At 37.3% G+C, this 24209-nt stretch overlaps 1 protein-coding gene across 27 annotated transcripts in view; it reads right to left on the bottom strand.

Annotated features, from left to right (window-relative positions):
* Nucleotides 1–754: 754 nt before the first annotated feature.
* CLASP2 (cytoplasmic linker associated protein 2) overlaps nt 755–24209 on the bottom strand; it is a 148582-nt gene continuing 125127 nt past the window's right edge. For all 27 annotated transcript variants that reach the window (XM_064704948.1, XM_064704952.1, XM_064704950.1 and 24 more), the window contains 10 exons: nt 21678–21821; nt 17836–17979; nt 17386–17492; nt 15883–16036; nt 14918–15146; nt 10485–10678; nt 9516–9644; nt 7650–7856; nt 3966–4082; nt 755–3006 (listed from right to left, as the gene is read on the bottom strand). In XM_064704948.1, the coding sequence (XP_064561018.1) occupies nt 2920–3006; nt 3966–4082; nt 7650–7856; nt 9516–9644; nt 10485–10678; nt 14918–15146; nt 15883–16036; nt 17386–17492; nt 17836–17979; nt 21678–21821 (1512 nt within the window). In that variant the 3' untranslated portion in view covers nt 755–2919. The remainder of the gene's footprint in view (nt 3007–3965; nt 4083–7649; nt 7857–9515; nt 9645–10484; nt 10679–14917; nt 15147–15882; nt 16037–17385; nt 17493–17835; nt 17980–21677; nt 21822–24209) is intronic.

The raw sequence follows: 24209 nt of genomic DNA, 5'->3' as shown, positions 1-24209 counted from the left end.
ATTTAAATATATAGCATTGAGATTTTTAATACATGGGATATCTTCACTTAAAACATTTAAAGACTGCTTCAAAGCAAAACTGATGGACAAACTTCGGGTAAATATTTTCCTCCCCCCTACCTGGAGCAAAATTTTTCTGTCATATAGGGGATAAAAAGCATATCTTTTGTTTACACATAAAAAAACTAGGTTTCATCCAGAATATATACTGTATGTTTCAATAACTTATATTTTCAGTATGAAATAGCATCTTCAAAAAGATGACAAGTAACAGTCATCTTGCAATGGTTCTCTGAAAAGAAATATTACCTATACAAAATGCAGGAATAACATACAGGGCTATTAAGCTTAGAATTCGTGCAATTTTTTGATGTGACTTTTTGTATCATTAAAATGTAAAACCTACAAGACTGCAGACTGAAAAATATTTTTAAATATTAAAAAAATAAAATGTAAATGATGTATCATATACAAATAAATGAAATAATAAGCAAAAAAAATCTGCCTAGATCAAGGAAACTGTGTTGATAAAGATTCTATTCAATTTTTTAAAAAATTGTCTAATATACCTATATTCACAGCATGTTCTCAAATGCCAAGTCAGATTTAGTAACAAAACTATATAAAGAAACATCATTTGGATGCACAAAACATGAAGATAAATCTTTTTAACCAATGCTGTATGAATCACATTTATAATTTTTCTTATAGCATGTGATCAAATAAAACAGAAAAACCAGAATGTATACATTGCTAATCTTTTAAGTAATGTTATGTACATTTTATTGCCAGTATATGCACAATGGTAAGCATAGAACTATAAATACACAATGTAATTAAACAGTAGAAAACAACAAGGATGTTACACGTAACAAAGGAAAGAAGGAGGAGATACTATTTTCTTCATGTAGCTGCTAAAAAGGGCTAGCAACGAGTTATGACAGTCTTGGATTTAAGTCTTTACATATATTTCTACAACTTTTCCTCCAAATAAATCTCTGTAATGGCATTGTTTCTTTAATAACCACATCTTAGCTCTTTCTATTGCATTCACTTCAAACTAAAGTAGAAACAACCTTTCATGTTAACTACAAGCATCTGACTTATTTTTTTATTCAGTTTTGTTTTTCAGGGTTCCTAGCAGGTAAAGTATGTAAGTAGTTTCTTATGATATTTGGCTGCAATGTTGAAGAATAGAGTTCTGAATACACATTAAGTGATAATTTGGAAAAAAAAAATAAAGATTTTTCTCTAGATAGTTCTTCTACTGGGTGCTATATGCAGCAGCTCAGTCAAAATTAGTCACCCTGAAGAGGTAGAGAGAATTTTAGCCTAGCATAGATCATCATCCTTGGCACCACTATTTTCTCTCTTATCAGGATACACTTCCATCAACTAGACAAAATCACAGTCAAAGGGAAAAATAATGCCAGGAAAAAAAAGTTTCACTGTTCCTGGGAAGGGCACTGTTTCATCCCATTTCTCACTTAATTAGCTTGCTGCTTATATAAAAGAAAAAAAGGATAAAAAAAGGGAAAAAAAAGGAAAAGACAACATTTAGGGACACATTTACTTATCTTTGTTCTCTTTCCATTATCAACTTCATAAATACAAAGAACCATTATTCACAATATACTAACTCTTTTTCAAAAATGGAAAAACAAACCCTTGAAACATTTCCACACCTTAATCCAGATGGGTCTTGAGGATGCTATTCAAGAAAACCATGCAAATAATTTGGTGCAGCTTTTCCTACTCATCCAAAATATATATTTTTCTTTAAATTAAAAGGTGGCGAGATCCATAGCGTTTGTGACTATTCCCCCTTCCCCCCATTTAAATTCAATGCAGAAAAATCTCGGTGCTTTTCAGAAGGTAAGGAATAAATAGTTTTCTGCACTGTTGTCATAAGATCCCATGTGAGTTACAATACAAGACTACTTGTTCCAGCAATTAGGTTGAGAGGAAACATTCTAGTGATAAAGATAAATACATACTGAGCATGCTTGGGCAGAGCACTCCATTCTGAAGCATCCTGCTTGAAGAACGAAAGGTGACAAGGATGGTTCACGTCCATCAAGTGACCATGAACTCTGCTGCTCACCAGCAGGCTGCCACACTGCCAGCAGCTCGGCAGTGCAGTGCTGCCCTGGCAGGGCTGGCTCCCACATTAAGAGGTACTGGTTGTACCAGTCCTCTGCTGCGCACACCAAATTCTTATTTATGCAACAAACATACAACCAATGAACAATATCACTGTGACAGGACTGGATCGATCCAGCTTTCTTTTTATAGGCATATTTCTCAATCTCCAGAATATCCCAAACAAGCTGTAAATAAGATGATGAACCACCAACACAGTGAACGAGTCTCACTGCAGTTCAGACTAGTTCAGCCTTGTTTCACATCACTTCTTGTTTCTAGCAAAGGACATGATGCTCAAACAAAATAGCAATAAAAAAGTAATGTTATCTGCAGCTGAAGAAAAGCAACAGAATTTATATTTTAACTTCTGAAGCTTAAAGCATACCTTTTTAATTAGCATTAAAAAATCTTTTTTTTTAATACAGTAACACTGGCAAAAGTTAATGGGAAGACACAGAGGATTATGAACAGGGTAACTGATGGATAAGATTATTTAAAATTTTTATTCTGCTTTGATCAACTGATGTTAATACTGTTTTTCCTTAGATTTGGAATAATTCTATTGCAACAGTCTCATGCAGGCTGAGGACAGCCATTGGTTAAAGGAAAAAAAAAAACCAAAACCCCAAACAAAAGAAAAATAACAAAAGAACAGGGGGGGAAAAAAAAACAAAACAAGAAAAAAGTTCCAGAAGTTGCATGTAAAGATTTTCCTTTCACTGAAGAGGGCCTTGCCCTTGCTTTAGGAGACCTGGTTAACTCTTGTCAGCTTCATTAGCTTTGTCCAGACATATCTGCTGCTGTATCCCCTGCTCCAGAGCCTGTTTGTGCACGTTTGATGTAAAGGTTCAATAATTTCATCTGCAAATTTAAGCCAGAAATTAATGCTGTTTAGTATTTGCAAGCTGTACAGACTGACTACAGGAATGGTACAACAAAATAAGACATTAATCCTTTTTCTTTTCCCTAAAAGCAAAATTGTACTGTACATAGGAACTCAAAATTAATATATATGACAATGAAAACACCAATCACAAGTAAAATTTGACACAAGGAAACTGCTCAAGCTTCTCTAAGGATATAAAGAATATTATATCAGGTAGCTAGATTAAGACAGATGGAATATTTTCCTCCAATTATAATGCTTTTCTAAATATGGTAGTGGTTTGGGTTCCTTTATCTTTTAAGTAACTGCTGAGGTTTAAGCCTCTAGTCAGAAATGCTAATGCTGGTATGTACTAAAACTTCCACTATTGTCTAGAGTCACTTTAAATATGATCACTGCCAGAGACTGTTTTAAAGATTGAACTGTTTTATTCACAGACACACAAAATTAATTGTCCTGTTTTACTCCCAAGGACAAAGAGATTCACAACTAACATATAGTTGTTTAGATGCAAAAAACTGCATGAAAAAGAGGTCAATGAAGTCATAAATATCCTGAAACAAAAAGGACCAGAGACTGGTTCTTATTATTTCAAATTAGAGGTAATGAAAAGACTGGTGAAAGCAAAATAACAAGGAGGAAGAATAAATGGAACTGCTATGTTCCTTGTTTTTCAATCTGAACTTGCATGAAAACAAAGAAAAGAAACACTGATAGGAAAAGCCTGCTGAATACAGCCATTACCACTGCTACCAGCATACAAGAAACTGACTGCATTAAAAAGCTGTACTACGGCAAAGCTGTATTAATACAACTGATAGTCTCTTTCAACTTCTATACACTTCTTTGACATCTTCTGGCAATGGCAACCAAAATGCAAACTCATCGATGCAATTATGAGCCAAGATTTCTTTGACCCATATCTTCTACTTACTTTACTGCCAGTGAGTTGACTGAGATGTGGTTTTAGTTCATCACCAATTACTGCATGAATGGCTACAAGGCAGAAAACGCATGCCTTACGAACGCTGCTCTCTGAGTTATCATAACCCTAGAAAGCAATAAAATTAACCTTAATACCTTATCAGTTAATGATTAAAATCCCCAGAAAGCTATTTACTACAATAAATACATTGAAATCTATGGGAAATTAAAGCCAGTGCAACCCAACGAAGCATTCCAACAAAAAACCAAACACACAAATAGAGAGCATGCAGTTAAAAAGCAGGCTGCATATTAATAACCATTGATAATCATTTTCTAAGGTGAATTTAAAACCCACACAGTCCTGTTCATAAGTTACACTGAAAACAGAGCTGCTGCCATGCAACAGGTGAGCACATAAGAGAACCTTTCTAGATTATACAGGTTTTAAAGCAAAAGAGCACTCCCAATTTAGAGCTTCCTGGCTCTGAATGAAGAACTCTCTTAACAGCTACACTTTTGTTAACCCCCATCTCATTCTTCCATGACTTTTGGTTTTTTTGCCATTTTTCTATCACTCCATGCCTGGCTGTCTCACTCAGACTCCCTTCCCAGAGGGCCCCTTCTCTGACTCTATTTTCCTGCAGATGTGTGACTGGATCGCACTCATTAAAGACAGAAATCTGCAGATTGCAGCTGCCAACTCTAAAGAGTCTTGATCCATGAAGGAAATTAATGTATTTTAACTCTTGACATGATAAAAAGGTGGTAAAAATTCCATGTATATAAAAATGTCCTTAAAGACAAAGGAAGAGAAAACTTGGATATTCTTCTAATTTTATTTAACTTTATAAAATTGCTTCTTTCCTCTTGCCTCCCAAAAGCTCCTGCTGATGAAACCCTACAATTATACACAAATAAAACATAGACAATTTATCTAACTTGGAAAAAGGTACAAACAACAAAGAACTATCTTAGAACTGGAAGTATCTAGCAAGCTTACCTATAACCAGAACTTTATATCCTAATAAGATTTCCTGAGTCCTAATCATGGTTATAATTTAGCTCCCTGCTAATCAAAGAGATTGTTCCCACTTGTCATGGTTTGACCCGGAAGGAGTTGGGAATTCTGGGAAGCTGTAGTCAAACCAATGAAGGTTTTGAGTTTCATACTGACACCTGGTGTAGCCAGTGGGGTTTGGACACACCTCCGAGAATACACAGGGGTTAAAAGCAGGGCACTGCCCTGGCATTTCCTCTTTGGGACTCGTCGGGCGAGGAGGTCAGATCTCTCTCCCCCGCCCGGCCCGCTGCTGCTGGGCGGGGGAGGGGACAGCCATGCGGTGAGGCCTGGGGCCAGGGCCTGGACAGAGGGGGCTTCGAGGATGGAAGGGTGGCGGAGCCCCAAGAGACATCGAGATATCGGGCAGCCAGCCCCTTTCCCCCCCCCCCCCCCCCCCCCCCCCGAGAGAGAGAGAGCCGGCGGCACCGAATGTGATGGCAGCCCGCCAGGAGGAGAAAGGGGGGAGAGAGAGAGAGCCCGGCCGGCCGCAGCAGCAGCATGTGTGAGAGTATCATCTCCCAAGACAGACAGAGGCAAGGGGGCAGAGAGATAAATCAGCTATCCCAGTCACTCAAGCTGTAGCCAACAGCCCAGGCTCAGAACCAGCAGCTAAACCAAACAGTGAGCCTAAGCCAGCATCTAAACCCATAACTGTTGCTACCAGTACTAGAAGTGAGAAACGCACAGAAAAAACTGATCGACCAGTAGATGATAATGATGATGATAGTAATGATACAAGAGAGGGAACCTCAATGCCTCCTGACGTAAAATCAAGAGTCAAAGCAGCAGGTGCAAGATCAGACGCAAATATTGAGTCTTATTCCCTGAAAGACCTTCGTGGCCTAAAGAAAGACTACACTCGAAAGTCTGATGAATCCATAATTAGTTAGCTAGTCCGTCTCTGAGATGCTGCAGGCGAAGCTACAATTTTAGATGACACTGAAGCCAAGCATTTGAGATCCCTGTCACAAGATACTGTCATAAACCAAAGAATAATGAGAAGAGCTAACTCTCAAAGCCTCTGAGAACGAGTCCTAAGAAGTGTAGCAGAAAAATACCTGTGTGCAAACGATCTCTATATGCAGCAGACTCAGTAGAAGACAATAGAGCAAGAAATCCAACGCCTGAGAGAAATAGCCGTAGTTGAAATTATCTTCTCAGATGATGTAACAACTAAGAACCCAGACTTAGTACCATGCACGTCTGTGATGTAGCGAAAACTCGTACGACTCAAGCCACAAGAATATGCCTCTGCCTTAACCATCATGAAGAGGGATGAGAGGAGTGAGACTGTGCTTGACATAGCAAAGAAGCTCCGAGCATATGCAGATGCTGTACATGGCCCAACACATGCCAGAATCGCAGCAGTAGAAACACGTCTTCAAAAATTAGAAGACAAGATAGAAGAGAGTCACAAGAAACTGAGAGAAGAGATTAAAGAGAGCTTTCTCCAAATCTCAGCAATACAGATCAGAAGTTCTAGTACCCAACGCAGACGTTCCCCAGACAGCGAGAGAAAGTACATCCCACGAGCTGAGCTGTAGTTCTATTTGCGTGATTGTAGAGAAGACATGAAGAAATAGCATAGACAACCTACCTCTGCTCTGACACAACAGGTGAGACAACTGAAGATTCAGAGAAGAAGTTCCAAAAAGGAAACAGCTCCAGTAGCCAGTAACCGAACTGTCACATATGATGATAATGACAATATTTTTGATCCCCTTAAAAGAACCTCCAAGACATATGCCCAAAGAAAGAAAGATAACCAGGCTTAGAGGGGCCCTGCCTCTAGCCACGTAGAAGCTGGAGAAAACCGTGTTTTTTAGACTGTGTAGATTCGTTGGCCTAGCACATATGAACCACAAGAATACAAAGCTTTAGTTGACACTGGTGCACAATGTACATTAATCCCATCAAGACATGTGGAGACAGAGTCTGTTTCTATTGCTAGTGTAACAAGAAGATCACAAGATTTTACTCTAGTAGAAGCTGAAGTGAGCCTGACTGAAAATGAGTAGAAGAAACACTCTATTGTGACTAGCCCAGAAGCCCCATGTATTTTGAACATAGACTACCTTCGAAGTGAGTATTTCAAAGACCCAAAGAGACTCAGATGAGCATTTAAAATAGCTGCTGTAGAGACAGAAAGTGTCAAGCAGTTGAACAGCTTGCCTAGACTGTCAGACAGCCCATCTGCAGTAAGTCTCCTGAAAGTAGAAGAGCAACGAGTGCCAATTGCCACCTCAACAGTGCACCGCCGACAGTACCGAACGAATCGAGATGCTGTGATCCCCATCCATAAAATGATCCGAAAACTAAAAAGCCAAAGAGTAGTCAGCAAGACCCACTCACCCTTCAACAGCCCCATCTAACCTATGCTTATCGCACTTTGTTAGATAGTGTAAGACAGCAGACACCAGAGTGAAGCATTTTCATAGAAACACTAGCTCTGTGCCAAGCTCAAACCATGACACCACTATTGAAAATATTTTGGGTCAAGGCAGCCATCAACTATCAGACAAGTGAAATCCTTCATAAGAACCAAGTGGTACTATTTTTTAAAAGTCTTTGCAACTCCTATGTATACAGTTTCTTTTTATTAGTCCGTTTTGCTGCTTCTTCTTTCCTTACCTGTATTAGACCTGGCACAATCTCTGGTAAAAGCTGAGTAAGGGTTTCTTTAGATACTCTTTCTATAACTTTTGTCTGCATTTTGATTGCAGCCAGATTAATGGGGTAATCTGCAGTTTGGATAATTGGACAGAGAACTTTGATGCACTGATCTGGGCTAATGGAAGTGGCCAGCATGGAAGCAGCTTCTTCAGCAGATCTCACCACCTATTGAAAGATAAAGACAGAAAAGTGATTTGTATAAGACTCTTACTCTGTGGTCTGTTTTCTGACAGTAATGGTCTTGAGCATAAAATTTTTCTATCAAGTCCTCTGCAGTATTGTAGAAATATGTAGAGAGTCCAGTCTTTGGACATTATTTTGTAAAACCACAATGCTTCCCAATATTCTGTGCTACTATGCCCTTGGCAATACACATACCAGTTTTTCAAACCTGCTTGTTTAATAGGATCTAAAATTTCTGCGTACCCTCCAACTACATAATAAAGTATCACCACCTTTGTAAACCTGTAATTTCTTGTGTTGTCATTTGTTATTGCTTGTTGGGTCAGAGATCACTGATAAAACATGCTTTCACATTCATTTCAAAAGTGTGTTTAGTGACATGCCTAGATTGCTAATTGTAGAAGCCAATAGAGATGCTGTTCTTCCCCTATGATTTTGAAAGAAACTATGACAAAGGAGTACTTTAACCCTGAAGAATATGCAGAACAAGAATAAGAAGGTAGGACTTCACCAGCTACACAAGCTCAAAACACAGTAAGGGCACCACAGAGAAAATTAACATCTGATCTGCACATTGGTGCTGTGGTGGCATCTGCCCTCTAACATGGGGAACCACTGTACAGAATGAGTGGTACACAGTGGTGTACAAAAACTTTCAAGATTTTCTCTCCATCCTTTACTCTCTCACTCCTAACACACAAAATGATGAGAGGGGAAAAAAGCACAGGAACGGAGAAGAAACAATGGGGAAATGACACTGTAATAAATGCAGTGTATGAAACAAATCCAGAGAGCAGAGGGAAAAGAGAAATTAGTATCAAATGAGTGATAAAGTCATGGGATGGGAGGAATTGCAGTTGACTTCAAAGCTTGAAACTCCACAGTAAATTCCACAAAGTGCCCTTGCATGGGGAAGATGGGCTCATTTAGTATAAACATGGATTCTTCCCACAGCATCAGTGACACTGATGTCAGAAGCTGAATACTGGGTTTGTTGTTGTATCTGTGTTTCCTGTATTTACATGCATTGTCCTTTATTGTGTATGCAGGCATCACAAATAACTCTGAGCAAGGTTACATTTACTCTTCTCCTGAATCCCCTCACTATTCCTGGCACAAGCACCTCCCCTACTGACATATTCCTTTGCATTTTCCCTTAACACCACTCAAAGCCATGCTCTCAAATGGAGCAGAATGGAAAGGGGTGACAATTCCTTGTCTTGTTTAGCCTCATCTCAACCATAAATCTCATTTCAATCCAAAAGCTTGTTTTACATCTCTAGGACACTTATATTTGGCTTAAGATGCCAAACAAGGAAAAAGCACCTTTCAGTTTTTCCTTGAAGAGCCATGGTGACACGCTGTTGGTTACATGGTCCTGTGGGACGGCACCCAAGGCAGTTGTTATTAGGGATGATATTAACCATTCAGAACCTTTTAGAACTGCAGGGGTTTTTTTCTTGCAAACCCATGTTTACTAATAACATCACTGTTATTAAACATATAATAATATGCTCATTATTAAAAAAAATTACTTCCTCAGTAAGAAATTATTATTTCACATTTTCTGGACAGCTCTTTCATTTTGTAATAATTTTATAATAATATAACCTTAAACAAATAAAATAACTGATTACTGACCTCCTTATGAGGATCCTTATGTGCTTCTAAGGTCTTCATGATTGTGAGCTCTGCATAATTCTTAAACCTTGCTGGCTGGTTCCTTAGTATTTCTCTTAGAACTTTCAGTGCCAAAGCTCTAATTGCATGCTAAAGATTCAATATTAAAATAAATAAGTTATGCATCTTTACCCAGGCATATGCTTTTCACATTTGTTCAGCTGCTGGAAAAGTCTTTAATAATGGAAAAAATATCTGACTATGTTTTGCACACATATACAGGCTCAATCTAGTGTTAACAAATAAAAGTAGGAAAGAATCTCTTCAATCTCTTTTTTGTTTTGCAGAAAATGTAGGTGACAGATCATAAACATATTACTAAATTTATTTTGATGTATCCATGCTACCCAGAAGTTGCAAACACAAGGGCTGATAAAACCATCATGCAAATACATTTGTTACTTTTTCTTTATACAATTATTTTAAAAATCAAACACAATTACTAGTGTCTTTTTGATCCTGAGCAATTTCAGAAACATGGCCTTTCTAGAGAACTAGTTCTCTACATTACACAGTTCTCTACATTTCTATTATATAGAAAGAACTCAGTCCCTTCATAATGAGTATTACTGTATTTTAGAAACAAATATTTAAATGCTTTGCCACACATGATGTTTTGATATTCAAGATTCCTTCAGGGGCTATAAAGAGAAAAGCTTTGAACCTCAGTGCAAAAATGTTTTATTCAATCTAATATGTCAGATTCCACAAATAGAAATCCTGGAGAAAGTAAGTATCACTGATACCCTTTTCACCATCAGAGGAATTGGACTTCATGGCATTTTTGTATTTTCACATTTTTTTATTTTTCCACCACTAACTGGAACTTGTGCCCTTTCTACAATTCATACAAATGTCAAAGGTAAGTAAGCCATGTACTCTGTTAACATGTACATGTTAACATTCTTAACTGGATGTTTCTGAATTTACCTCTTTATCTCCAAGTGTTTCAAGCAGCAGCAGAAGTATTGTTTTGAAGTGCTCATCCCAAACACCAAAAGACTCTTCCTGAGTTAACTTCATGAGCTCATACAGGGCAGCCTTTCTTTCTTCAACTCTCTCATTGTGGTTTGATAACTCTTTCAGTAGCTCTGCAACCAGATCAGAATGGTCCATGGGAGGCTCTGTCAAAAAGGAATGCACAAACACAGTTACTGCAGATAATAACAACAGTGTCTGTTGTACAACTAAAGGATATATTCTAGAATGACCTGCTTGTTTTCGAGCATGCTTTTGTTTTTTCCCCCACATGTGCCTGCAAGCATTGCAGTTTGGCCACTACATTTTCAGTGCAGCCAACACTGCTGAACAAGCTAACAATTGCTCCCAAATCCCTACAATGACACAGCAAAAGCTCCCTTGCAGGCTAGGCTGCTGCAGGAGTTTTTAGGCTTGCAGTACCCACTAAGTACTCTGCATCCTTTTGTATCTGATCTATACAAGAAGGGCCAGCTTTCCCATATGACTCTTCCATTCAAGATGAAAAAAATTATTTTCTCTGTTAGTATTACAGAATTGTTTAGATTTTTGTAAGTCAAGATTCCACAATAGCTAGGTTGCTAAAACAAGCAGGGGAGAAAAAAGTATAACAATTGTTCTTGGCACAAAAGAGCTGAAATAAAGGCAAAGCAGGGCTAGTCCCATAGATCCCAAAACCAATTCATTTGGAGATGGCTCTGGATTTTAGCTTTTATTAGAGAGGATTCCATTATAATGGAAAAATACATTATTAATACAGCCTGTATTTGTAAACACTGGACTGCAAACAGAGTGATCTGCAAACGATCAAGAAACTTAAATATGGTCTTAATGAAAACTTGAATACCAACTTGAGAATCTTTATTCAGCCTTTAAGAAAGGTAAGCATATAGCTTCCATCTTTGCACTGAAACATTTGGATAAATTAACAGAAATATGCCTTTTCCTAAGGTGAAAATTTGGAAGTTGTGGCATAGAATGCAAATGCATTGCACCTTTCCTGAAATGACAGCATGTATTAACTGACACATGAAAAACATCCTCCATGACAAATTAATTATATCATACACTGAGAAACCACAGCCCTTGAACTTGAAAATGCTGTACAAAGCATTTGTACAAAGAAAACAGTAAATGCTGAGTACCACAGAATTAAATATCTTAATATCACACATCAGCTACTGTAAAAATCATGCTGGTTTTGAACCCCACAATCCTATTTGCATTCTGTTTTGCATGAATAAACAGGAGCACCAGCACCTGAAATCAAACCACAAACACTTCTGTTGCCTCTGTATTAATGGATGATAATGTTTGACTAAAGGGCACACTGAAATTGCATTAGGTCAGTTATTACTTAAAGCAGATGAGTAGAATGGACAGTCATTTTTATGGAAGCAAGATCATTACTTTTACTGGCAGCACTTTTCTACTTGTTCTACCAAACTGTAAGAATTATAGCATAGCAAATCCATTTTCAGGGAATGCATATTGACACTTCATTTGCAAAACTACTTATATCTGTTTAAATAAAGCATTTTCATTGTAGTGTCATCTTAGATGGATGGATGGAAGGGTTAAAGAGAGGGGAAGGTAAGAGCCATGTCCATGCAGGAGTAAGGGGAGGAAAAAGCTTCAGTATGTATGGACTACATAACTGAAAAACATGAAGATAACCAAGCGGGATGTGCTTTTTCAGCTTGCCTTTTCTATTCCTTTGTATGACTTAGCACCCAGTATTTAATTTCCAAACATTCTCTAGGTAAGAACGGAGTAGCATAAAAGAAGTCACGTTCAAAATCTACTCTCAAAATTTATTTTTCAGAAAGGAAAGAAAACACAAATGAAGAGGAGCAGATATAGTTCCTTCATTTGAATGAATTAAAATATGCATTAGAGAGATAAATAATTGATGAAGAACAGCTCTTCTCAAACCAATCAAATATCCTTTTGACAGGACAAACAGTGTAGGGGTTAAAAGGGAACATGTAGGTATGTCCTGAATTTAGGAAAGATTTTCCTACTGCCACTCACAACATCCTAATATAAAAGCTATGCAAACATGATGGCCAAAAAAAACCAAACAAAGCAAGTGCAAAACTTGATGAATCACTTGCAGGGTGACTGGATTATAAATGGCCTTCTATTAATCCAGGAGGATATGAGTGATGTCCTTGCTTAGATGTGTGCAGAGCCTGGCTCTGTTGGATGCATTTGTTAGAGCTATCAAAAAAATGTGGAGCCAACTTAAAAAATCTGCAGATGACATCACTTTAAGGAGCAATCATAAATGTTCTGAAGAACAGGGTAAGAACTGAAAATTGTCATGTTAAATCAAAGGAATGGTCTGGAAGAAAAAAGATGCCAAGTGTAAGGTGAGACACAGAAGCAGAAACCCTAAGCCCATGTACAAAGTGGGAGGTAAAAAGGAAGATGTTCGAAAAGTGCAAGCCATGGAAGTAAGCTGAAATAAATAACCTTCTTTGGAGAAGAACACTGTTTTTCAAACAGGGACTGTTTCCCTATGCTTCAGATAAAGAGTGTTTCACTTGGGGAAAAAAATCAAAGCGCGAGTGGTTGGAAGATTCAGGTTGTTACTCTGAAGATCTTTTTACATAAGAGAAGCAAAACACTCAAATGTGAGTCATGTGAGGCACACTGTGGCATCTCCTCCACAGAAAATTTTCAACTGCCAGACAAACCATCTGTAAAATACACATTCCTGCCCCAGTGCTGTTGACAGGACTGTATGAGCAGCTAAGGTTTTCCCATCTAGCCTTGTATTTCCACATCTTTCTGTCAGTAATGCATGACAGGATAGCTGGGAACCCAGTACTAAAGTAATTGTGTGGCAGGAACAAGCAGCGATTCTGTGGAGTTTCCAAAAACTAATAACTAATGTCAAATTAGCCCTTCAGGTTTATGAGGAAAGTGTGTAACTCTCAACAGAGGAGTTGTATGCACAAGGTTTTTTGCCAAGTGTATCTTTTCTCTTGCAGACTTCTCGCAAATAATCCCAGTGAAATTCTAAAAGTAACACACAAATGACAGAATGTACACGATACAGCTAAATACTATGGGTGAACAGCATAGGAATGAAAGCAAATACTTCATCAAGACCCATTAAAAAGCAGACCTAAATAATGCATTGCACTACTCTTCCAACTGGGACAAACTCATACTGGATGGGGATGCTTCACTCCAGCCAGTTGTGAGTTGTTACAAACTGGATCATGCTGGCACAGCACAGACTGCTTCTGGTTTAATGCAATACCCAAAAATTAGTTGTCAGAAGGCAGAAGGCTTCTCCCATGTACAACAAGGTCCCTTAATACAGAATCTCAAATGTAACCTGGCTCTGTATGTGGATGGCAAAGCTATTTAACTATTAATATGTACATGACACGATTTGTAAAACTGTGATTTTCCCTCCATCTTTTTCAGAAGATAGTATCTGGGTGCACTATATGCTTCTTCATGATATATAAGAAAACCAAAGAAAAATGCACCATACTTGGATTTGGTTTTGATTTGATGCAAATTTAAAGTCAACTTACAGAATAGGTGGATAAAACACCATGTCAAAAAAGAACTGGTTTTTAACTGTTTCTGTAACACATCTTTTGCAGAATGACAAAAGCAAAACAGGTAGAAGGGAGATGATTTGTCCCTAGTTTTTAAGAAAGTATTTACTTAAAAGCTTAATCTATAGCTGAACCAGTGAATACCAGATTATGAGAACCACTGACTATTTGTTTAAATAATGATAGTAGTGCTAATTTGGAACCTTCTTAAAATAGAGATAGAAAAAATTACCTAAAGATAAATGGAGAAATATCATAAAGAAGCTCTGGAAGCCTACAAAACAGCAACCCATGTTCCTATATTTACATGGGCTAGATGAACCACATTCCTGGCAAAAAGCTGGTTTGTTATGTTTCATTTAAAAATAATGTTTAGTCAATAGAAAATGCCAATGCCATGTTTCAAATATAAATATATTACTAACAAAATACTTAATCTTTCACCTAATTCCCAAACCAGTTTGATCCAGTTTTATTTCCTTCCTGTAAATCTTTTCTCCACCCTCCTGCTTTAAATTTCAATCATAAAACAATCTGACAGGTAAATTTATACTGGCAATACTGATAAAAGAGGTGCTTCCAGAAGTACACAACATAGTTCAGCATTTCCTTCATTTTTACTCTTAATCCAACAATGTAACTCAAAGAGGTAACTAATAAATAAACTAATTTAAAATACAGCTTTTGTAAAAACCTCTCAAAGAAGTGATACATATCTTCCTAACAAACTTCAGGAACTGAACTCCAAGATAGAAAATCTCATAATTTTTCTTCTAGCACAGAATGTCATCTGAATCTTACCATCAGGAAACTGCTCTGCATCATCATCAAACATGGCTTCCTTCAAAGCAGATTTATTGAATGCACTGATCCCATCAGAATAATTGTATGGGTTGTACTCTCGTGAGCGTGGTGAGGAGTGGGGAGGCATGGTGTTGAGTAATGATGTTTTGTTATCCAGCGCTGTCCGGCCCGTATCACTCACACCACCTCCTGCTCGCATGTCCACCATTCCCGAAGCACTGCAAATCTGCACCAGAGCAAGTGTCACAGGAGCATGTGAAACACTCTCACATCTTTCCATTAACTACAGCACTAATTCATTTATATAGCAAAAACTCACAAATTTCAAAATGCTTAGAATTTTCAAACTAGCCTTCAAATAAGAAGTCTTAGTTCCCTAAACGCTGCTTTCCTTAAAAAAAACAACCAAAACAAAAACCAACCAACCAAACAAAAAAAAACAACCCCAGAAAAAAGGTGTATGTTGTCCAAAAAAATCATAAACCAAAAATAGTTGTATTTTATCTTACAAGTCTGCTGCAAAGTGATTAAAAATGTGTTTAAGCATATATATATGTGGCAAGTTCAACAAATCTTACAGCCAAAGTTTAACAGAAACAGGAGTCTTAAATAGTGCATCTTAACATCCCACAGGTTGTGTACAAAATAAAATAGAACATTCAGAAAAACATGTATTAGGATACAAACATCTCAGAAAAATACTTTCAGCTGTTTTGCAAGATCACTGATTTGTAAACTGTTAACATGTTAAAGACACAGACATTGCTATGTAAAATCAGAATTTACATTTTCAAAATGCAGCTCAAGACTAGGAACACATTTTTCTAAAGCTCTTAAGTAATTCAGGAGATATGCCCAATTTAAGAATATAAACCTCCTGAACCAGATGCTTTCTTATCTGCAATCAATCAGACACTAGCTTAGTTTGCTGATACCAACATGGACTGAGTTTAAATTCTCACCGTGTCACCATCATCTTTTTTAGCATCTCGTTTTACAGGCTCGTTCATATCTTCCTGACTGCGAAAACTGAAATTCTGAATGGCTTCAGTGACTCCACGAAGAGAGCTGTAAATATCTTCAGAATTCATGTTTTCAGTGTCATAGTCAAATGCACTGTGGGCCACAGAGGAGGACATAGGAAGTAAGACAGAATTATTTTGTGATCTGTCCTTTTAATTCACATTAGCAGGCAACTACAGAGACTCAGGAAATAGTACTAAAATTATTACTTTTCTTGAAATACATTAAGAAAGTTGTCTCTTCACAATACAAAATTGTATTATGGTATGCCTTTGTAAGTGTACTACCACCGACACAGAAAAAGACTGAAAGTAGGTAAGGGAAAAGCTACATTAGGTAACAGCAACTGCCTGAAGAAAAAACTTCTTTTGCTCTGTTTTACTGTGCTGAATGTGCAACAACTGGAATTTTTACACTATCCTCTTATTCTGAAAAAATTGCTAAAGCAAGGAGCACTGATAAAACTCAACAGCAACTTTACTGGTAAAAAAAAAAATTAGAGTCAACTTTGCTGACAACATCATTACTATAAAAAACACTTGTAAACTATTACTTTAGTCTCCCCAGTTTTAAATCTGGTTTGATGACCCAGTGTGCTGCTTTTGGTTGGGACAGACTTAACATTCCTCACAGTAGCTGGCTGAAGGACTATGCTTTGGATCTGTGCTGGAAATGGGGTTGTTACCATAGGGCTGTTCCAGCACCAGCTGAGCAGCGCTTACACAGAGCCAAGGCCTATTCTGCTCCTCACACAGCCCTGGCAGCCCGGGGTACACAAGGAGCTGGAAGGGGACATGGCTGGGACAGCTGACACCACTGACCAAAGGGATGCTCCACATTGTATGGCATCACCATCTAAGCATATATCAGTGAAGGAAGGAGCAAGGGAGGGATGTTCAGAGTCATTGCACTTGAGTTCCCAGGTCACTGCTAGAAGTGATGGGGTCCTGCTCTCCTGGGGACAGCTGGACACCTGACCCTCCCATAAAAAGTAGTAAATTCACTGTCTGTTGCTTGCACATGTAGCTTTTGCTTTACCTAATTAATTGTCTTTATCTCAACTTTTTCTCTTTTATATTCTGACTGTCCCCCATATCCCACCATGGGGATACTGAGTGGCTGTATGATGCTTAGTTGTTAACTGGGATTAAACCATGACATGAGATGACATATTTTAACACTTGTTAGAGAAGCACACTTGAGTTTGCTCTCTTGCTAATCCATTTGCATTCCAAGATGGACAGTCCTCTCCCACCTCAGGCCAGCATGTCAGACCCTTCTGGGAGGCTGAGCAGTTTCATTCTATGGAGGAAGAGGGATTATTTCTGAGCACATCACATTTTGTGCAAAATTTTGCCCATGCTTTCATTGCTGGGGTTACATTTTGGACAATGTGTTATCAGCCTCAGATGTGGAATTTCAACACCACCAGTCTACATTACCTTGGTGACAAAGTGTTCTGTGATGTATTGGTTGGGGAAGTGAGAGGACTTGACCAACTTGCTGGGGAGCGCGGAGTAGGTCTTGTTAAAGGACTTCCCATTGATCCCTGGAGGAGGAGAGGTGAGAAAAGATACTTAGTAGGACTAAAAGTTTCCCTTTTAACTTATTATATTTATTATTATTTTTTTCTGGTACCCAGAAACATTTAAAGAGCTTCAACTAAGTTCCTGGATTGTCTAACCCATTACTAGTAACTGCAATTGTGTGTAACTTTGAATTTAGAAAGTACAAGATGACTACTCTAAAGAAGCACATCCAAATCTATTAAGTCACTTGGAAGCAACGTAGAAACTGTAACTGCAGAGGAAAAGGAAAAGACATCCCATAGAGAGCTACTAAGTAGGCTTTTACACAGTAACTTCAGAAAGAAGAGCAGCAGAAGTGGATACCTGACCACTGTTGCCTGTATTCCGGAGATGATTATGGAGAAGCTTTGTGGCTCCATCCTGAAATGTTTTTGGTAAAGCACCCAACAGCATTGTAAACTCTGGAGTGTTGAGTTCAAAAAGGGAAATCAGCACTGACTGTGCAGCCTACAAGAAGAAAACACAAACTCAAGACATTAATTAGAGTTTCAAAGTAACTATCAGCAAAAGATGCCATAATGAGTGGTAATCACAAAATGTGACTTAAGTCTTGATCAAGCTTGAATGAAGATGTTAACAGATGTGAACAAAAGCAGTTCATATTTGCTGGCAAGTTGGAAGTTCTGATTTTGATAAATTCAGGCACACAACTACCATTGTAACAAGCACTCTTTCAGAAAAGTGCTTTTCAAGCCTCCTAGCCCCACATCCTTACTGAAAAAAAATAATGAAGGAATTTGAAAAATGGCTTTCAGAGTTTGGGAAGTTGAATAAATTTAGAGAGAGAAATGAAACACTCCAGGCAGGAGCAAGCATGTGATCCTTTCTACTGAGTTCTGCAAGTGGTAAAAAATTACAGATGGTAACACACAGGTTAGCACTGTAGAAATTAAAACAAACTCAACCAAACAAGATACCCTACTGTGGAATGAGACAGTAGTGATCACAGAACTTGATACTCCTCATAACTTACCCTACAGCCAAGCTAGTTAGTTAACCTTGCCTCTGCTTCCTTTAACCTTTCTAAAAGGTAGGCAACCATAATGGGCAATGGAATTTAGCTGACTATAAATTCTGAAAATGAAAACTGTGGAGTAGTTTGTACTGGATGTCACCTCCCATACTCTCAATTTAATCAGTTCATCTTTACTATCACATTCATCTTACAGCATGTTTTACACATGCTGGGGTTTTTTTTAACCTGAATAAAAAAATCAGCGCTCTCTACTGACAAAGCAACACTGTAAATTACACAACAGTTGGATTCCCCCTAGTACAGGAACTGTTGATTGAAAGAATTAAGTAATGTTTGTACAGTTTGATGAAGATTCACTGGATAGTATAACAAACCTGTCAACATAGTCACTAAACTAACAAGTGCAAATGAGATCTGGAGGAAGTTCTCCAGAATGCCTTCTTTGTAGCAGAAGACTGTGGTTGTAAGATTAACCAACTGTGTGTGGTTGTAAGATTAACCAACTGAGTTTATACAGCTCACTCTCAAGGTCTGCCACGCACTGGAGAGAACCAGTGCCTCATGCCAGACAGAATGACAGGCAGCTTGCTTAACCACCAATACACTCCAAGCAAGTAGTTTAGAAAATTCTTTCAGACATTTATTTCCCTCCTTTTGCTTCCAGAGCAATGAACTGTAGCATTTTTTAATTAAAAGTGGAGAGCCAAGGTATGAGCACACATACCTGCACACATCTCAGTATTAAGTTAAACAACAAAAATCCTAGCATGTCAGATTGCCACAAATTATCTTTGAGTACTCGTGACTGGTTGTTTTCTTTAACTTTAAATTTATTTCCTTGTCCCTTTGATAGCCTTCCCTTCAATGATCACCCGGAATGTCCTCTGCAATCTGTCTGATGTTTCTCTTGTCCTTGTCATTTCTGATGGTCAGTCTTTTAATCAAAATTAATACAAAGCAAAACCAAGACAAATTTAGCAGCTGAGCAGAGGTTTGGAAATCACCACCTTCTTTTTTTCTGTCTGGTTAGCCAATCTCCACTCCTTAATACTGTGTCTATTTAAGCTGCTATTAAGAGAACACAATATCCAGTCCAGGATTGTATCAGGACAGAAACTGATACCATCAAGTCTGCCCAAAACGAAGCTCTGTCTATAGTATCAAAACTGATACTGACTTGCAGGAGGTTTTCAATGCAATTACCTATTTTCTCTCTTTCTTCCTTACCCAAGAAATCCTGCATTTTAGAGTATTTAGAGGTTTTTGTTCTCCCCAGCATAAGGTCTCTGCTGAGATTTAAATTCACTCACGTAGAGATAATCTTTAAAAGAGTGAAATAAGGATTAGAAATATTACTTTGGTTTGGCTTTCTTCTTAGAAATTTTCTAAGAATAGATTCAAACTTCTTTCAGAAGCATTCTAATGTTAGAAAAAAAAATCTAGGTTTTGAAACAGAATTTTACTTTCCAGAAAGAAGTCCCATGACACTGAACTACACTAAGAGTGCCCAGTGTGAAACGAATAAACTAGGATTTTTCATAATATTTAGCACTAGAACTGTTTTTGCTAAGGAAAAAAACCAAACCCATGAATTACACAGAAATTACTTAGAAAAAGCTTTTAATTTAAAGAAATTACACCAAGTTCTATAAAGCTTATTACACCCAATAAAATCAAGAATGCCATGATAGGTTGAGAAGACTGTTAAGAGAATTAAACATTTTATACTATCAGAATAACTCTTTTGACTTCTTATTGGCAAAATTGTATTTTCAACTGTTAAAGGAAAACTTTGCCGTTAGTTACCTCAAAGAGCTGTGTTATGGAAAGAAAAATAAATTCTGAAAACTTACATAATTAAGGTGTTCCAGATGAATAAACTCACTGGTAATTCTCTGCATGATTCAGTTACTTATTGACATAAAAATGCTTATTAGGGTTATGAACCATCAGATAAGACAGCTTGCCACGTGTCTCAGTACTAAAACTTCACAGATTTAGAAGATAGTGCTGCTTCAATTCTCCTCCTGTTCTATGATCTTTCATATGTTACTAGAACATGATACCCAGGCAAGGAAAATCCACTGGATGTAATCTATTACTGTTTTCTCAAACTCATGAAGTTAGACAAGAAGTGAATGACTAAACCATTACTTCCAATACAAAAACTCTCTGGTGTTTTTTTAGTATGTATTACAAACATTCTAGATACCAAGAAGTCTTCTAAGTTATTTTTGTTTTCTTCACATTACAATTTGTAAGATAGCTCCTAGTATTCTTTCCTACATCCCTCCTAAACAAAGGAAGTTACTCTTTCCAGAAATGATGAAGCTGCCAAAACTCAAACTTAATTGAAAATAGCAAAACAAATCACAACAAATTAATTGTTGCTGCTTTTCGAACTGCAGAAATAGACAGAAAAAGAGAGAGAAGAGTTAGCTCTCCTTGTCATAAACACTTGCACTCAGGAACAATAAAAGGTACAACATTTTAGGAGTGTTTACATGCTGGAAATGGCAGCTACACAGCATGACCTGTAACCATCAGAACAACAAAACTATTCCATCAAAGTGCAAATATAAAAGATTTTTTTGTTTTCTACAAACTGAAGTGCTGTTTAGAAACCCTTTCCAAAGACAGCACAAGTACATTTCTTGTGGTTATTCAGTATCTATATAGCTCACAAATCTTAATTTTCACTTTACATCAGTATGTGGAAAAGGGAGGTCTGCACTGGAAGTGCAGCATTACAAGAATAAGCCTATGACAATAAGCCTATAACCTTATCAAAGCACTTTCTTTGTGCAAGGTACAACAGCTATCTACCTACCTGTTGTTAAAAAAAGGGGACTCTAGAAAATCCAACAGAGATTAGACTGAGTTTGCTACCACATTTACCTCTCACTCTTGTTACAAATGTGCTATTTAGTATCAGAGAGGGTGGTTGCTGAAGTACTATTAAAACTGTACCAAAAACGGCCACTAAAGAAATTTTAGACAATACTTGCAATGAAGAATGATAAATTATGAAACAGAATCTCAACATACTAACATATATAAAAGCACAACTGTAATGGAGAGTCTCAAGATGTTAATTTAAAATTTTTACTTCAATATTCTTAATTACCTGGAATGTTTTGCAATTCTAAGGACACATTAACAAACATACCTTTCTAACATCTGAGCTTTTAGGTTCTGTGGTCCAGGTGATGATTCGAGACACTGCTAACCTAGTTTCACTTGAATTTACAAAATCTCCTGGGTCCATCTGTTGCGCAAGAGTTTCGATATATTTTAGGATTGCAACTTTGACCTGCAAAAAGAAACAGAGTCAGGTGGACAATAACAATGGTGGGCTGCAAGAACAACTGAGCTCACAGAGTGTTCATTCCCTAAAATAAAGATTTTTTTTTTCCAATTAAACTACATATTTTCAGCAATAATATTTTTTTTGCAATAAAACAATCTACAAATGGATTTAACATTTGAAGAAGAAAGTTATTCCACACACATTCAAATACTCATAGAAAGCTTACATTTCACTGATAGCAACTAAAAGACATAAATCATTGCATAGGCAGAAGCTTATATTTAAAAAAAAGAAATGAAGAAAAGATTAATTCAGAATTATTAAATAAGTTTTTCAAGTGCTAAAATGAAAAATGAACATCATCTGATGAACCAATGATCACTTCTTACGAGCTCCTACCAAGTAGTTAACACTCAGTGCTTTTTTCATAAAACATCATATTGAGTAGTCACAGGACCACAGGAATCTTCCCACTAAATACTAAAAAATGTATGGAATAGCATTTCTAGCAAAGACCTAAGACTGGTCACATACACACTTTTTTTGAATATATTCAGATAATAGAGACATGGATTTACCAGGAAGAGAGAAAACCTCCTGAGCTCCCTCATTTATCTGATCATTCTCTTACTCCACAAACTTGTTTTACTCCTTATGCAGGATCCCTGTTTTGTACATCCCAGACTGCAGCCCCTCTCTCCTTTTTCTGTGCACCACTGCAAAGGTCTATTACACCTGTGCATGTCTAAAATATTTACTTCCTCAGGTCCTACTACCTCAGAAATTTGTCACCCAATCTGTCAATGAATGTTCTGGACATTTATTTAGACCATCTATCAGCTGCTTTTATTTCCACTAGTAATTATAGTGAACCAAAAATACCTACCAGGAGGGAGAGACCTATGTCCATCATAATCAGAGAGAAAAAGAGTCCTGGGTGTATTTCTGGTTGTTCATGGATTGCAGTACAACTGTTCTGTGCAAAGCTATTTAGAAATTTCTCTTGGTCATGAAACTTGCAAGTGATTAAAAACTCAAGATACACTGGCACACACAATGAGGATTAAGAATGAATACTTCATTACCAAAGCAGCTGTTAAAGCTCAACTTCTCTGAAGTCAGACCAAGAAGCAGCTGAAGGCTTTCATCTTATGCAGATCAATATCTACAAATGCACACTATTTACTAGCTATTTTCCAAGGAAAAAAACAAGCCATGACCATCTCTGCAGCAAAAACCTTAGGCCACATGGCTTTCCAAATTCAAAGCAATAGTTGACATTTCTAGATTACATAGGGAAACCATTGTGACACCACTACATTTGACTGTTGAGGCTTTAAATAAATCTAATGTAAGACTTAAAGGTTGCTGTTAAGGACTGTAACACTTTGAACACCCAGAGGTATTTCTCCCAGTGAAGAGACTCTGAAGTACTTCATGTGAGAGAGCAGAATTATTTAGTGTTTGAAGAACTGCTTCCTGACGAACTTGCACAGACTTCAGCAAAAATGGAGGCTCTTGGACAGAACAGCACTGAACAGAAAATGAATGGAGGGAGTTCTTACTAACAGAGCTTTTCACAGTGAGACAGATTCCCAAAGCTAAATCTGACAGCTACTTTGAAAAAAAACCACTTTTTATTAATTGTTTTTGAGGTAAGAAATTCTGGAAGGGCTACAACTTTCTGTGGTCAGTATTATTACAGATTAAAAACTCCACGCTGAAGTAAAACTCCATAAGAGCAGCAAATCTACTTTAGAAGTATCTTTGCCAATATCTCCAGTAACTACATACAGAGCTGAAATTTAGAAATAAAAAGGCTAACATCTTCAACAATCTATTTCACTCTTCAACAATCCATTTAATCTTTCTGAGAGAAAAATTTTGCACTGCAATGAAAGCATCTCCAGAATTCTTACAATGAGTATTTGCTGTTAAATTGAAACCACTCTCTAGGAAGCTGTTCAATACTGTCACTTTCAGACTGCCCAGGTGTCAATCTCCAACTTACTGAATACTTAGGAGTGATTGTCTGTGTCCTTATATAACCAAATGACTAAAATATACTCTAAAGATAAATTGTTGTGAATCTGTGTTAATTAGGTGTTTTTTAATCTAGAAATTTTAATGCTGATTTAGGTTAAAAAAAAAAAAAATCTGATCAACTGTGGCAAATACCTTTGTCAACAAATCAGCACTTTTAAAATAAAGAAGGATTTAGAAACTTGAACTTTGGTCACAATGCTCAAATCAACTCCTCACTAAGGCTGAGTTGATATGAAACACAATAAAAATGAAGTGATGACTGGAAGTGTATTTCAAGACAATATCCATCCTTTGGAAACTGTAGGTTTTGCCTCTGCAAAAATAAGCTGAAGAGATTATATCCCA

This window comes from Zonotrichia leucophrys, chromosome 2 (genome assembly GCF_028769735.1).
Source record: "Zonotrichia leucophrys gambelii isolate GWCS_2022_RI chromosome 2, RI_Zleu_2.0, whole genome shotgun sequence".
NCBI classification, from domain to species: Eukaryota; Metazoa; Chordata; class Aves; order Passeriformes; family Passerellidae; genus Zonotrichia; species Zonotrichia leucophrys.
This window is presented reverse-complemented; position numbering and strand designations above follow the sequence as displayed.